The sequence below is a fragment of the Mastomys coucha genome, unplaced genomic scaffold (genome assembly GCF_008632895.1).
Source record: "Mastomys coucha isolate ucsf_1 unplaced genomic scaffold, UCSF_Mcou_1 pScaffold15, whole genome shotgun sequence".
NCBI classification, from domain to species: domain Eukaryota; kingdom Metazoa; phylum Chordata; class Mammalia; order Rodentia; family Muridae; genus Mastomys; species Mastomys coucha.
In genome coordinates, this window is record NW_022196897.1 from 98,070,642 (window position 1) to 98,082,845 (window position 12,204).

The 12,204-nt window shown below is 39.9% G+C and overlaps 1 protein-coding gene across 8 annotated transcripts in view; it reads right to left on the reverse strand.

Moving 5' to 3' along the window:
* Ryr3 (ryanodine receptor 3) overlaps positions 1-12,204 on the reverse strand; it is a 538,051-nt gene that overhangs the window by 253,172 nt on the left and 272,675 nt on the right. For all 8 annotated transcript variants that reach the window (XM_031371354.1, XM_031371356.1, XM_031371353.1 and 5 more), the window contains exons 14-18: positions 11,559-11,694; positions 11,065-11,160; positions 9,508-9,626; positions 3,882-4,015; positions 2,140-2,381 (exon numbers count right to left, since the gene is read on the reverse strand). In XM_031371354.1, coding sequence (XP_031227214.1) covers positions 2,140-2,381; positions 3,882-4,015; positions 9,508-9,626; positions 11,065-11,160; positions 11,559-11,694 — 727 coding nt within the window. The remainder of the gene's footprint in view (positions 1-2,139; positions 2,382-3,881; positions 4,016-9,507; positions 9,627-11,064; positions 11,161-11,558; positions 11,695-12,204) is intronic.

Consider the following 12,204-nt stretch of genomic DNA (forward strand, 5'->3'; position numbering starts at 1 on the left):
AGCAGTGTCATAACCTGGATGACATAATCTGATCAGCAGCCTTCTCAGGGTGACTGGTTATATTTCTTGGTGTCTTTTTGTATCAGTTTCTGTATCTGTAACATGAGTTCAGTATTTGCTACCTTAAAGATCATTATGACATTAAAGCATGTTGCTCACTACTCACTAAATAAACCTGGTTATTGCCAATGTACTTACTTATTCAAAAACCCTAACAACTCTATTTGAAATGAGGACTGATAGATGCCACGGGCCAGCCATGGCATCCAGGTAGACTGAGGCAGGCAAGCAATGGGTGGTGTAGGCGATTGCAGGGACAAACCTTGGTTTTGTAAGGGCAAAAATTGCTTACTTTTGATAATATTTACCTTTCCAAACTCTACACTATTCTGTGGCCAAAAGCTGCTAACTTCTGGTGATTAACACCTGCTGTTAGCAGCTCAGGATTAAGTAAAGAAGTTGGTTACTCCAGTTCTTTGTTCTTTGTCTCACAGGCCCTTGGCTGATCAGGCAAGAGACTCAGAGTTTGTTAACTCTTTGTGAGCCGGAGAGAAAGAGGAAAATAAGAAAAGCACACATGCAGAAAAAAACACTCATTCATTCTGGATGAAAGAGAAATAGAGGCCCCATTTTACGTTAATTTTCTGTTTTTGGTATATATACTTTCTCTAAAAAATTACTTCATATAGCTATCATGCAGAACAGTTACAGAAGGATAATTAATTACGTGATTTTCTAAATGCTTTTACATTCCGATAAGTTCATAGTAAGTTTATGCCACTAATTCACGTCATGGATTGATGTGGTTTAAAGAGTGACAACAGAATTGTTTCCATGTCTTTCCACTAAGACTAATATTTCACTAAACACTCATCATCTGTTACTAGTACCCCAATAAGTTTATTGTAAGTTTAAAGCAATAATTTTTATGTCACAAGTTAGCATAGTTTTGTCAAGAGACAAATCATCTGCCTGTGTCTTATTATTTTGAAGTTTTGTATAGATAAACCAGTCAATATTTCATTTTTTTCTCTTGCATCTACAATAAATTGTCCATTCTCAGTTTATGCCCTTTAGTTACCAGATAGTGGTCTTATGCCTAACCTAGAAGGAATGTTTTCCTTTATCATAAATTTGTTCCAAGCTTGCTTTCTGTTTCTAGTACAATCAGCCCATGACACATGAAGGTTTACAGAACTCTTATTTGCTTTTATACTATAGAGGACTTGGACTTACTTGTATAAATTTAGGAATTTATAAAGTCATTATTAGGAATTATAAAATCATCAGTTTGTCTACACAGCATTACTACTTGAAAGTATATCTTCATATTGATCTGCATAAAATCTGCCCAATAGGGTGAGCTAGTGCCCGGGAATCATTAGGCTATGTAATAGTGACAGGAAAGGTATAGCAGCAGCAGCAAGAAGCCATCCTGGAATGAAGTCTCTTAGGACTTTGCCTCATAGAGCTCACCTATCACAGGCCATGCAAAATGGTGGACCATCTCCAGAAAATTCATTTGTATGTCTTCACCCTTCCTAAATGGCTTTGGACAGATACAGACACTTAGTATATTGGATACTTTTCTTATTGCTGTGATCGAGTATCTACAAGACAGGAAGTCAGGAGTTATGTTTGTTTATACCCATCTTAGCAGGGTATACCACTAGGCATGCTAGTGGGTAGATCTATGGAAGTGCGTATGAGTGGCAGATGTTTGCTAATACACCACTTGACCAGAAAGTAGAGAGAGGACAAGAAGTTGGGCTTGACTATTACCCTCAAGGCATGTCTCCAATGACCTATTTCCTCTAGCTTGACACTACCTCCTAACAGTACCACAAGTTCTCAAAAAAGTGCTATCAGCTGGTGACCAAAAATTCAAGCACATGAGCCAATGATGGGCATTTTACAATTAAATTTTAACAGGAAGCTTAAGTGATGTGTGTTGTGTGACATACTTAGGAACTCCCAGAATAAAGCTATAGATGAAACTTATTTAAACTTGATGCCTTTTACACCCAACAATCTCATGAGATTCAAGTTTTTCTATCATTTCAATGCAAAGTAAACATTATGTGGCTCAGTTTCCTTCAGCAATAAAATAGAGGGTGGAAGCCTTCACAAGGTACTCACCTGACCAAAGATGAAGCCCATCAAAGCCATAGGAGTACAGGTCGTCACCAACACCGTTTCCTCCCCATCCTTCTCCACCACCAGGGTATGGGGCATAGCCTGAAGAGGAGGCCCAGCCCACCCGCAGATGTGTGGGCTCTGCTGTTAGGAAAGGTTCCACCTGGTCGATAATTAACTCAAAGTACCACTTCTTGTACTGTGGTGAACCTTCAGCAACTCCCAGGAAGATGTTTGGCCGGATACTGAAATTAAACATGGGACAGGCTGCTTCTGCAGAGAGCAAAGAACTGAAAAAACAAGCTGAACCAGACCCAGAAGGAGGCATTGGCCCAATTAAACCTAGGTCAGTGCATTTTAATCTCTTTCTTGTTGTTGTTGTTGTTGTTGTTGTTGTTGTTGAACAGCCCTCAGCAACTGGCCAAGCTTGTAGCTGGCAGTACGAGGGCATCAGTAACTTCTTATAAAATAGAAAGGTGTTTTTCAAAAAATTAATTCAAGGCAAGGCATTTATTGAATGCCAACTATGTGCAACAATGCTTTAAATATCATAAGGGTTGTATGATCACCAACCATTGTGTCTTTTTGTAAGTAAGAGACATCATTTATAAGACCTCCATCTTCTGGTACACAAGCTTAAGTATAATCATTTTCAAATTAGCAGTTTTTTGTTCCCTAAGCATATTTAATACTTAAAAGCATTAAGAAGTTACTATAAGCCAACCTTGTTAAATATGGGACAGACAACTAAGGGTTCTCAATGTTTGGATTATGCAAGAGAGACTCTTCCTGTGCTTGAGTATATTCTACTTGACATGGACACATATAAATGAGGCAGTATTAAGATGTCTGTTAAGAAGGAAGATCTAGCCAGGCAGTAGTGGTGCATACTTTTAATCCCAGCACTCAGGAGGCAGAGGCAGGTGAATATCTGAGTTTGAGGCTAGCCTGGTCTGCAGAGTGAGTTTCAGAATAGTCAAGACTATGCACAGAATTCCTGTTGTAACAAAACAAAACAAAACAACCAAACAAACAAAAACTTGAAGAAGAAGAAGAAGAAGAAGAAGAAGAAGAAGAAGAAGAAGAAGAAGAAGAAGAAGAAGGAGAAGGAGGAGGAGGAGGAGGAGGAGGAGGAGGAGGAGGAAGAGAAGAGAGGGAAGGGAGGGGGAAGAGAAGGAAGAGAAGAAAGAGGAGGATGATCTGTGTAGTGGCTGAGGTTTGCATGTTGCTCTGTACTTTGGAAGAAGTTCCTTCCCTCACTACTGCGAGTCAGAATGTGGACTTAGATGGAAAATGGAAAAGTCACATAAAGCCTGTCTGGTTCAGGCCCAATGAGCTGACATGAGTCACATGTGGATACATGTAGGGACCAGTGGACTGGAGGTTTGGTTGGGCCTGTCTTGACCCTCACAGGTAACAGCCAGGTTATCTATGCTTAACACATGCTCCTGAATGTAAGCAACTATAGTAACAACTTGGGATATACATTATATAAAATGTTTTAGAATGATGGTAAATAAAAACATTAATATATGATGAAGGAATAATAAAGGTGGATTTATTTTAAAAACAAAACTTCTTCAGTCATTTAAATTATTTATCTTCCTTTCTCAGCTACTTTAATGGTTATTTTCCAAAAACAGACTATACCATAGCTTGGTCTGGTCTTATTTGCTTGAACTGCCATAAAGTCCCTTTTCCTACCTAAATGCATTTGGCATCTGGAATGACACTAGTGACCTTACCTGGTGACATCGTTAATTAGCCGTGTCTGTAGAAGCAGATTCCTCCGGGGTAGTAGGTTGTCACAGATCAGATTCTGGTTGGCTCTTACTGCAACCCCATTGCAGAGACAGAGAGAACACAGGACATCGAGAACCTGCAGGAGGACACACCTAACTCTAAACCTCAGCTCCAAGAGGAGGCATACAATGTGCAGAACCTTATCATCATTACACAGAAAAGTAGGTGTCATGTAGGGTATGGATGAGTGACTGGTATATGGACAACTAGCCTAGAGTTATAAGAGTCTTACTCAGTAGGAGACACTGATGGTCAAGAGGCTACTGCTGCTTAGAAAATGAGGCTCAGTATCCTTCTAGACCTATCACCTCATTCTTACACTCCATCTCTCCAGACTATGCTTGCCATCTGTGGTCAAACTCTATTAGAGTCAGAGGCTAGACTATGGAGACATACTGTCCAGCCAGGGTCAGGACTAGGGTATGGTGGAATTACTAAGGCACCAAATCCAGTCACTATTCATTTCCCCAGTCATTAAATCAAATCCTTTCCATGGGCCTTGCAAACCAACTCTACACTTACGCAGCCCATGGGCTTTGCACCAAGGGTTAGTAAAGTGCTCAGACACTGGGAGTGACAAACATTCAGGGCCCATTTGCTTAGGATCCAGAATGAAGAAGGGTTTGGATCCTCGGGCAGCAGTGCAGACCCCTGTTCTTGGATATCTTACTGTGATATCATCAGAGTACATTGAGATGTTCATACATTCCTGGAAACCAGTGTTCAAAGTGTTTCACTTACTCTTTCCCTTCCACCTGGGGGAACAGCAAATCTGCAAGAGCCTAGGTGATTCATAAATCTGAGAGACTTGACACAAAGACACTGTGGCTATTTCCCGCTGCCTAGTAAGTGGGAATGGTCCTCTAGCTCCACTCTTGCTCCACACTGTCATTACCCCTGCCCAATCTCATTCTGTTCCATCCCCTTATACTCAGATTTTGTGTTTGTACCCTGGCAGAGCAAATAGTTTTGGGGCAGGCACTACTATCTCCTCTACAGGGAGGAATGTGCAAATAGCCGATAAATAACAGCCGCACTGTGGCTGTCTGGTCAGTGACAGGGAGGTGGGCAAATACATTTCAGTCTTTCCAAGTGGCCATGGAAGATTCAGCACTTGGTGAGATTGAATACCTTAAGATTGTTGATAGCATTTGTGTCCATAATTCTCACAAACCAATTTTCTACCTGACTCCCTGAATGTCAATTTCATTCTAGACAAATACAGAGCACATTTATGGGACAAACAGAAAAAGAAGCCCCGAGGCAGCTTTACAGGGCACTCATACCATTACCACTTCTTGACTGATATTGGCTGTGGAGATTTGAAATCCAGAGGGTGATTTCTCATTCTAAGCAAAGAGCCGTGGATGGCCAGAAAATGAAATACTTTCCATCTGGCCTATCATATACTTTCATCTGTTTTCCTTGGAGTGATAGCTGTGGGGACCTTGTAAAAGCTGGGCTTAATTCATATACAATGGGAAAAGCAAAGTGAAATAGAGACTGCATGAAACATACCGCCTGATATAAACTATAAACTGCTGACTCCATAAAGATCCACACTTGGCAATGCTTAGACTTTTAGATGACATTTCTTCATGTATTACTGGGGAATAGGGACATACTTCTTTCTAAAAGTATTTAAATGGGTCCTCTTCAATGAGAAGAGGGTATACACGGGACTGCACCACAAGAACTCACAGGCATTTTGCCTAAAGACCATCTGCACTTGCTAATTTCTCAGCAGCCTTGGGAAACTTCCCTGGTGAGGTAGGTTCTGCTGAGTGTCCCTCACACTCTGCATCCTTGTTTTCTTGAGCTGACAAGAGGTCTACTTTGCAGGTTTATGGGGGTCACATAACTTAGTTCTGCTTCTCATTGATCTCTGTTCTTCCCTCTGTGTATAGACCCAATGTAGAATTAACAGCACCAGGAACTCCATTCTCAGATTCCTGGTCTGGCAGTACTGACATTACTTGGGCTTGTTAGAAAGAGAGATGCACAGATTCCCCTGTTCTTTTTGTTTTTAATCAGCATCTATTAATTTTTATAAAACAGATGTTTCACTGTGTCATAGTGTCCCCCACCCCAATTCTAAACCAAAGCCTTCACGTTATATGATGTTCCAGCAATTTGTGAGTACATGGTAGCTAGCAAAGCCCCCGAGAGTGCTTGTGTCTATAACTGACACAGAATGAAACCCTGAAGCTGATGGGCTGTATGCTGAGTTACTGAATACAGGCTTGTCTTAGAGTTTGGCTTCTTCAATTTCTGGGACACTTTTAGTGAGATAATCATTTTCATCACTAGTACCACATTCTGTTCATCAGCCACCCATCAATCTTTATGTCAGTCTTTCTATATGGGAAATACACACTTACATGGGAATCCTACTTTAAAGAAAAAAAGTCCACATTACATATCAACACAAACATTTGGATGCTGTATTGTCATTAGTCTTTATGTGTAAAAGCAGATTTACTGTAAAGTGTAAAATATATCTAGCTTGCGATCTTTGTGTCAAGTTATACATTTGAAAAAAAAAAAGTGCTTCCAGCTCCCTGGGATCCTATTTTTCTCCCTGAGGACAAGAACTGAGTGGTTGGGAGTCATTCTCTGCTGTAGTGGCTGCCATGAAACAACCGACTGTAGGAGCTATGGAGCAATTGGTGTGGGAGTTAATGATTTGTTTACTTACATTCTGTCCTTTGCCAACACAAACTAAGCTTTTGATTCTGATTCATTCTTTCCAGAGACCAATGAGATTACCATTTTACCATATATTTTTCTCATGAGTCAAAATTATTATGAAATAAAAATGATAATAAAAATGTTTATCTGTGACAAGTTTGAGTAGATTTGGGGCAAGTCATTAGGGAAGCAAGTAGATAAGTACATCATCATTATTATTTTACTAATAACAGCTAGTTCTGTGGGAAAATATAGGATAAATGCTCTAATTTTTAGTAATTATGCTTTTTGCCAAACAAATCAGTACAAGCGACAATATTTCTCTCTGCTGGTTTCCCTTTTGTTCTGTAATATAAGCCATGTTCATGTGGGTGACCTCCCATCAATTCGAGGTGAGACAGAGGTGGATTTGGGACCCGTTCACTTACTAATTTTATTAAACATTTGACAGGCATATATGGAAACCTGTATCATTAAATATATGAGCTTAACCATGTAGCGGTCACAAAGATAGTCTCTGTCATGAGGTAACTCACAATGGGTAAGAGAAATTGTCTGTGAAAATAATCACTGTGAAATGGAAATTCAAAGAGTTGTTATAAAAAAGTTGTATAAGGTGAGGAGATCAATTACAACTCAGATTTGAAGGATTGGCATTTAAATTAAGCTTTGAAGAGTGAATGAAAAGTTTTAATGTTACTTTTTAATTGGCACGAGTAGACTGTTGATAGGTCCTGGAGACACTGGACGTGAGGAAGTGCTGATGAGGATCTACAAGAATCAAGTTCCAGGGAAGTCAATGGGAAGAGTACATTCTAAAAGGAGGGAGTGGACCCTACAACCCACTTTTCTCATTTTCAAAAAGATTGTGTTCTTTTTCTACAACTTTTGATCACAGATGAGGTAAAGCCTCAGATGAGAAGCAATGCTTTCTCCATAGTGACTTAGCTAACAACTTAAATAGAAAGGAAGTGAACCTGAAACCCATCTATACTTACATACAGTCTAGATTCTAAGCAAATGGCAGGTGGTGTGATGGGACAAGAGTGGATTCTCAACTTCCACTGTATACAGAAACTCTTTAAAGGCCATGTTTATGAATTATGGGTCCCTCAAGCTTCAGTGCTAGCATGTAGTATCCTTTAATCAAAGAGGTTCCACTCTGAAGAGTCTTGTATTTAGATAACTCTAAAAACAAAAATTAATATCCTCCCAGGATACTTAGGCTATGAAGCCAATGTTCACAACCTTCAGCTTGAGTTACTGGCAAGAAATAAAAACATTTAGTTCTAGCATGTCATTAGTTAGCTGAGAGGCCCCTCAAAAATTTCTTAATATCAAGGACCCATGCTCTGAAATTTATGCCTCTGCCAAGTGCAAATAATAATAATAATAATAATAATAATAATAATAATAATAATAATAATAATACTTCAAAGGGGCATGGCGAAGTATAAAGAGGATGTATGGAGGAGTATAAATAGGATGTATGTGAACATTGAAAGTGGTCTTGGCACTCCATGAGTGCAAGAGAAACATTAATTGTCATTGACTTTATCACATCATCCTCAAAAGACAACTGCTCAGGTTCCCCGAGACTCCAGAATCCAACGTATTGTGAGTTACTGTCTTTATGGAAAATTCAGAGAATGAATGAGACACCTTCAAATGTTTGGGCTACAGAAAGCACAGAAAGGATGGATAGAGGGAGAGATTGGCCTTTTCTAAGCAAAAGTGAAATATAAGAATAGTCTGGTCTATATTCAAGTTTTTGCAAAACTACCTCAAGTCAATAGTGATACTTAAAATCTACACTTTTCTTTAAAAATAAAGTATGAAGTTATACCCATCTATCAAATCTATCAAATCTAAAAATAGGGTACCCTTGATGAGGCTTTGTTTCAAAACAGTATTTTTCTGTCTAGTCCCAGGCTAGCCTTGAATGCATAGAGTTCTCACTACTTTGGCTAACCAGGCTCTGTTTTCTCAACTGTGGAATGGACAGAATAATTGTCAAGTTGTCATTAAGTGCCATCCAATCAATACTTTTTGGATGTAGGAAGTTGTAAGGAAGCCAGCTATTTTTAAAGTGCTTTATGTGGAATCACTGTAGCTAGGCTCTACGGTAATGGAACCAGGGCAACCCCCTTTGTAAGGCTTCTCTGTCTTCAGTGCTAGACTGTGGCTCAAGCCGTTTGTTACTTCTATGCCTATCAATAATTCTGACTACATTTTGCAGACAGGGAGGAATATGTTGGAATGTACAAAAGCTGGACTAAGGCTCAAGCCTCATGTTTGTTTTTGATTTACCATGTTCAAGAAAGCAATTACAGACCCCACATATTTTTTCCTCTTTGCCAAGCAATTTCACAGATGTTAGGGACCATAGCTTTTCTGCTTCCTCAGGCCATTGCATATCATGTAGTCAGTGCTGCATGGGCTCCTTTTCCTGGACTGAGACACATGCCAAAATATAGTTCCCTTCCTACCAAATAATGGTAGTCGAGGGCTAAGGACTAGGCTTTACCCTCTCTAATCTGTGAAAACCCAGCTGTCTCCCACATGTGCATTCAAAAGTACACACTGCTAAACTCATAGGTCCTAGAGTGAGAACCCACAGTGAGATATATATTAAGGGCTAATGAGGACAGGGTGTGCTTGGGAAGCTGGGGAAATCCAGATCATCTAAAATCTATTAAGGCTGTCTGTCTTGGACTATATCTATGGATTTTCAAAATCCCAGTTTCCCAAAGCTTTTGCAAAAGTAAATCAAGAGACTACGCATCACTCTTCTAGTAACATAGAATGAGTATTAGTGTGAGGGAAAGAAAAGGCAGGGAAATAAACCAATGGGAGTGTCCTCTCTTCCATACCCACCTTGTGATTCCGCCCATGCTTATCCAGTAGGGAGATGATGGACTTGATGTGACCCTCTGCTATTAGGTTTAAGGCTTCTGGACTTTCAATCAAGATGCAGTGCAAGACCTCCAAGATACCTGCATGAATGGTATGACAATCATTTGCCCATCCAGCAAGTTGCAGAACTGGCCAAATATAAAGATCTGAGAGCAAAGGAAGCATCATCCTTCAGGGCCAGAGTGCCACAGTATGTTGACTCTACTAAATCTTCCTATCCAGAGGAGAGATGTAGCCATTTGTGGTTGATTTCAGGGGCCCCTGCAACTTAGAGGTGAGTTTACTTCAACACTAAGTTAATCCTTCCTTTCCTGGACAGTAGCATGATCTTTATAAAATATAGTAAAGAGGCTGTAAAGTGGGACTCTTAAATTCACCAAATCAGACAATACTTTATTTAAATATAGATAAGCAGCTGCCCAATTTACTATAGTTTCTAAAGATCATGCAAGTAACTTAGAAATGTTCTAGCTTTGTCTCCAGAATAAGTGCTTTTTTTTTCCCCTAAGAGCTGAAATTAAATGTTATGTCCAATGTCGTAGTGTAGCTAATAAAGTATGAGCTTGAGAAACAGAGACTGTTGGACCCCATTGGTACAGTGGATGGTTTTCTACGTCAAGACTGGCAGCCTAAGGTAAACTAATATTCCTGTAGCATGGCATATACAATATTAAAATCATGATGAGAACCCAAGGGAAGTAGCTGGCCACGAGCCTCACTGGTTTTATTTTTAAAAGTTCCTTGATTCTGTTTTATTCAATCAAGGTGTTCTTAACTTGTCCTGAAATATAATTTTGCTAACAAAAGAAGGCGCTGGGGAAAAGAAACACTTAAACTGATGTGAGCAGGGCAGAGATCCTTGGGGGACTGTCCCTTGGCTGCTCTCCTCAAGCACCTGCCACCTCTAGACTTTAAGAAAAGCATCAAAACACCGCAGCTTCCCAGAGGACCCACACACCTGCCGTGTGCACTCATTTTAGGAGAAGCAAACGTCTCAGCCTGTGGGTCATTACTTACCAATGACCATAATGCTCAGGTTCTCCAAGGGTCATCAGGAGGGTCCACAGGTGTGATATTTGGGGAGTGGGTGAGCAAGGATTATTTTCTCTTAAATGTAAAAGTCATTCTTTCATTCTACTAAGCCCACATGGAATAGGGACATTCATGCTAAGTACCCAGAGAATAGAAGAGCAGGAGAGGCCAGCATTACTGGATGGAAGTGTGTGATGGGCCATAGAGTGAAGGCAAAGGCCTGGAGTGAAAAGTTAAAGGAAAGTGGAAGGATTTACAGAAGTCCAAGTTATAGTCTGTTAAATAAAGCCATTAGCCTTGTCAGAAAGCTTCCAACTTTCTTTCTTTTTTTTTTTTTGTTGTTGTTGAATTGAGGATTATTCACCACCAAATGAAAAGACTCAATTCTGTTTTTATTTCTATAAAAGGGAAAAGTTGATCTTCTCCAGTTAAAGGTGTCTTTTTGTTTTGTTTTGTTTTGTTGTCATTGTTGTTGTTAATTCTTACCTGAGGAAGATTCTAGTCTGTCCAACTTACTAATTAACCAATCAAGGTTATTGGAGAATTGAGCACAATTGTTTCTGTTTCCACGTATGAGAGCGGCTGAAACCAAAAAATTAAAATCATTTAATAGGTTAAAGGGCAAAATGATGGGGCAGGAACTTGGGACAGCTGTTGAGTGATTAACAAGCTTAGCTCCTAAAAGGTCCTGAATTGGCAATCTTACCCTGTGGGTTCTGTGGTATGGCCTCATTCCTACATTTAGGAGAATTAAAATCTATCACGTATGCCCTCACAGACATGGAATTCTGCTATGAACACCATGGGTGATGACTTCTAGCTCTAATTTTCAAAGTACATTAAGCTAGTAGATGACAATGATTGGGCAGATTAGGATAGAATATTTAACAAATGGTTTCCAAAGAATCACAAGTTTCAAGTCAACATCCCACCTAGCCTTGCACATCTTACCTGGTGGGAGGCACTGCAGGAGTACTCACCTAGTAATTTGTATAGCAGGTTCAGAATTTCTTTCCAGGCCATGCCACTCTCTTCCCTTACAATCCCTGCAAAGTGTGCTACACTATTGTAGATGTTTAATCGATCAATGCAATTCAATACGAGGGCCAGCATACCCTGAGAAGGAGAGATGAGGCAGAGTTCAGCTTTCCTGATGGATCCCTCAGCTCTTTCTCCTCCTGTATCCATCACCTCATGAAACTGAAAATTCTTAGATGCCAACAAATTTCCATGATGCCAGTGGAGTTTTTTCTTCTTAAAAACAAAATACGCATTTTTTTATGCCTCATAGATTTAAATAACATCTATTTGGGGAATGAGTCAGCAGTCTCTTGTGACAGGTTTGTCCCCATGTGCTGCATTTAACTCAGTCCAAGGCACAGCAAGGAAGATGGAGTGTGAAGGAAAGAGACACACACTTTCCTTCTGGCTGATGGGAAGAGATTCCGACTCAGTCAGAAACTGCCCTGGTTATAGCACCTACTTTTTGCTTAAACCTCAAATTCAAGATATCTCATTCATACTCTGATTTTTGATTTTGTGCTTTTATGGGATTTCTGTGTGTCTCTGCATCTATTTGTGTTCTCTGGGCATTCCCCAGCCCCCCAGAGGTAAGTGTGTGTGTGT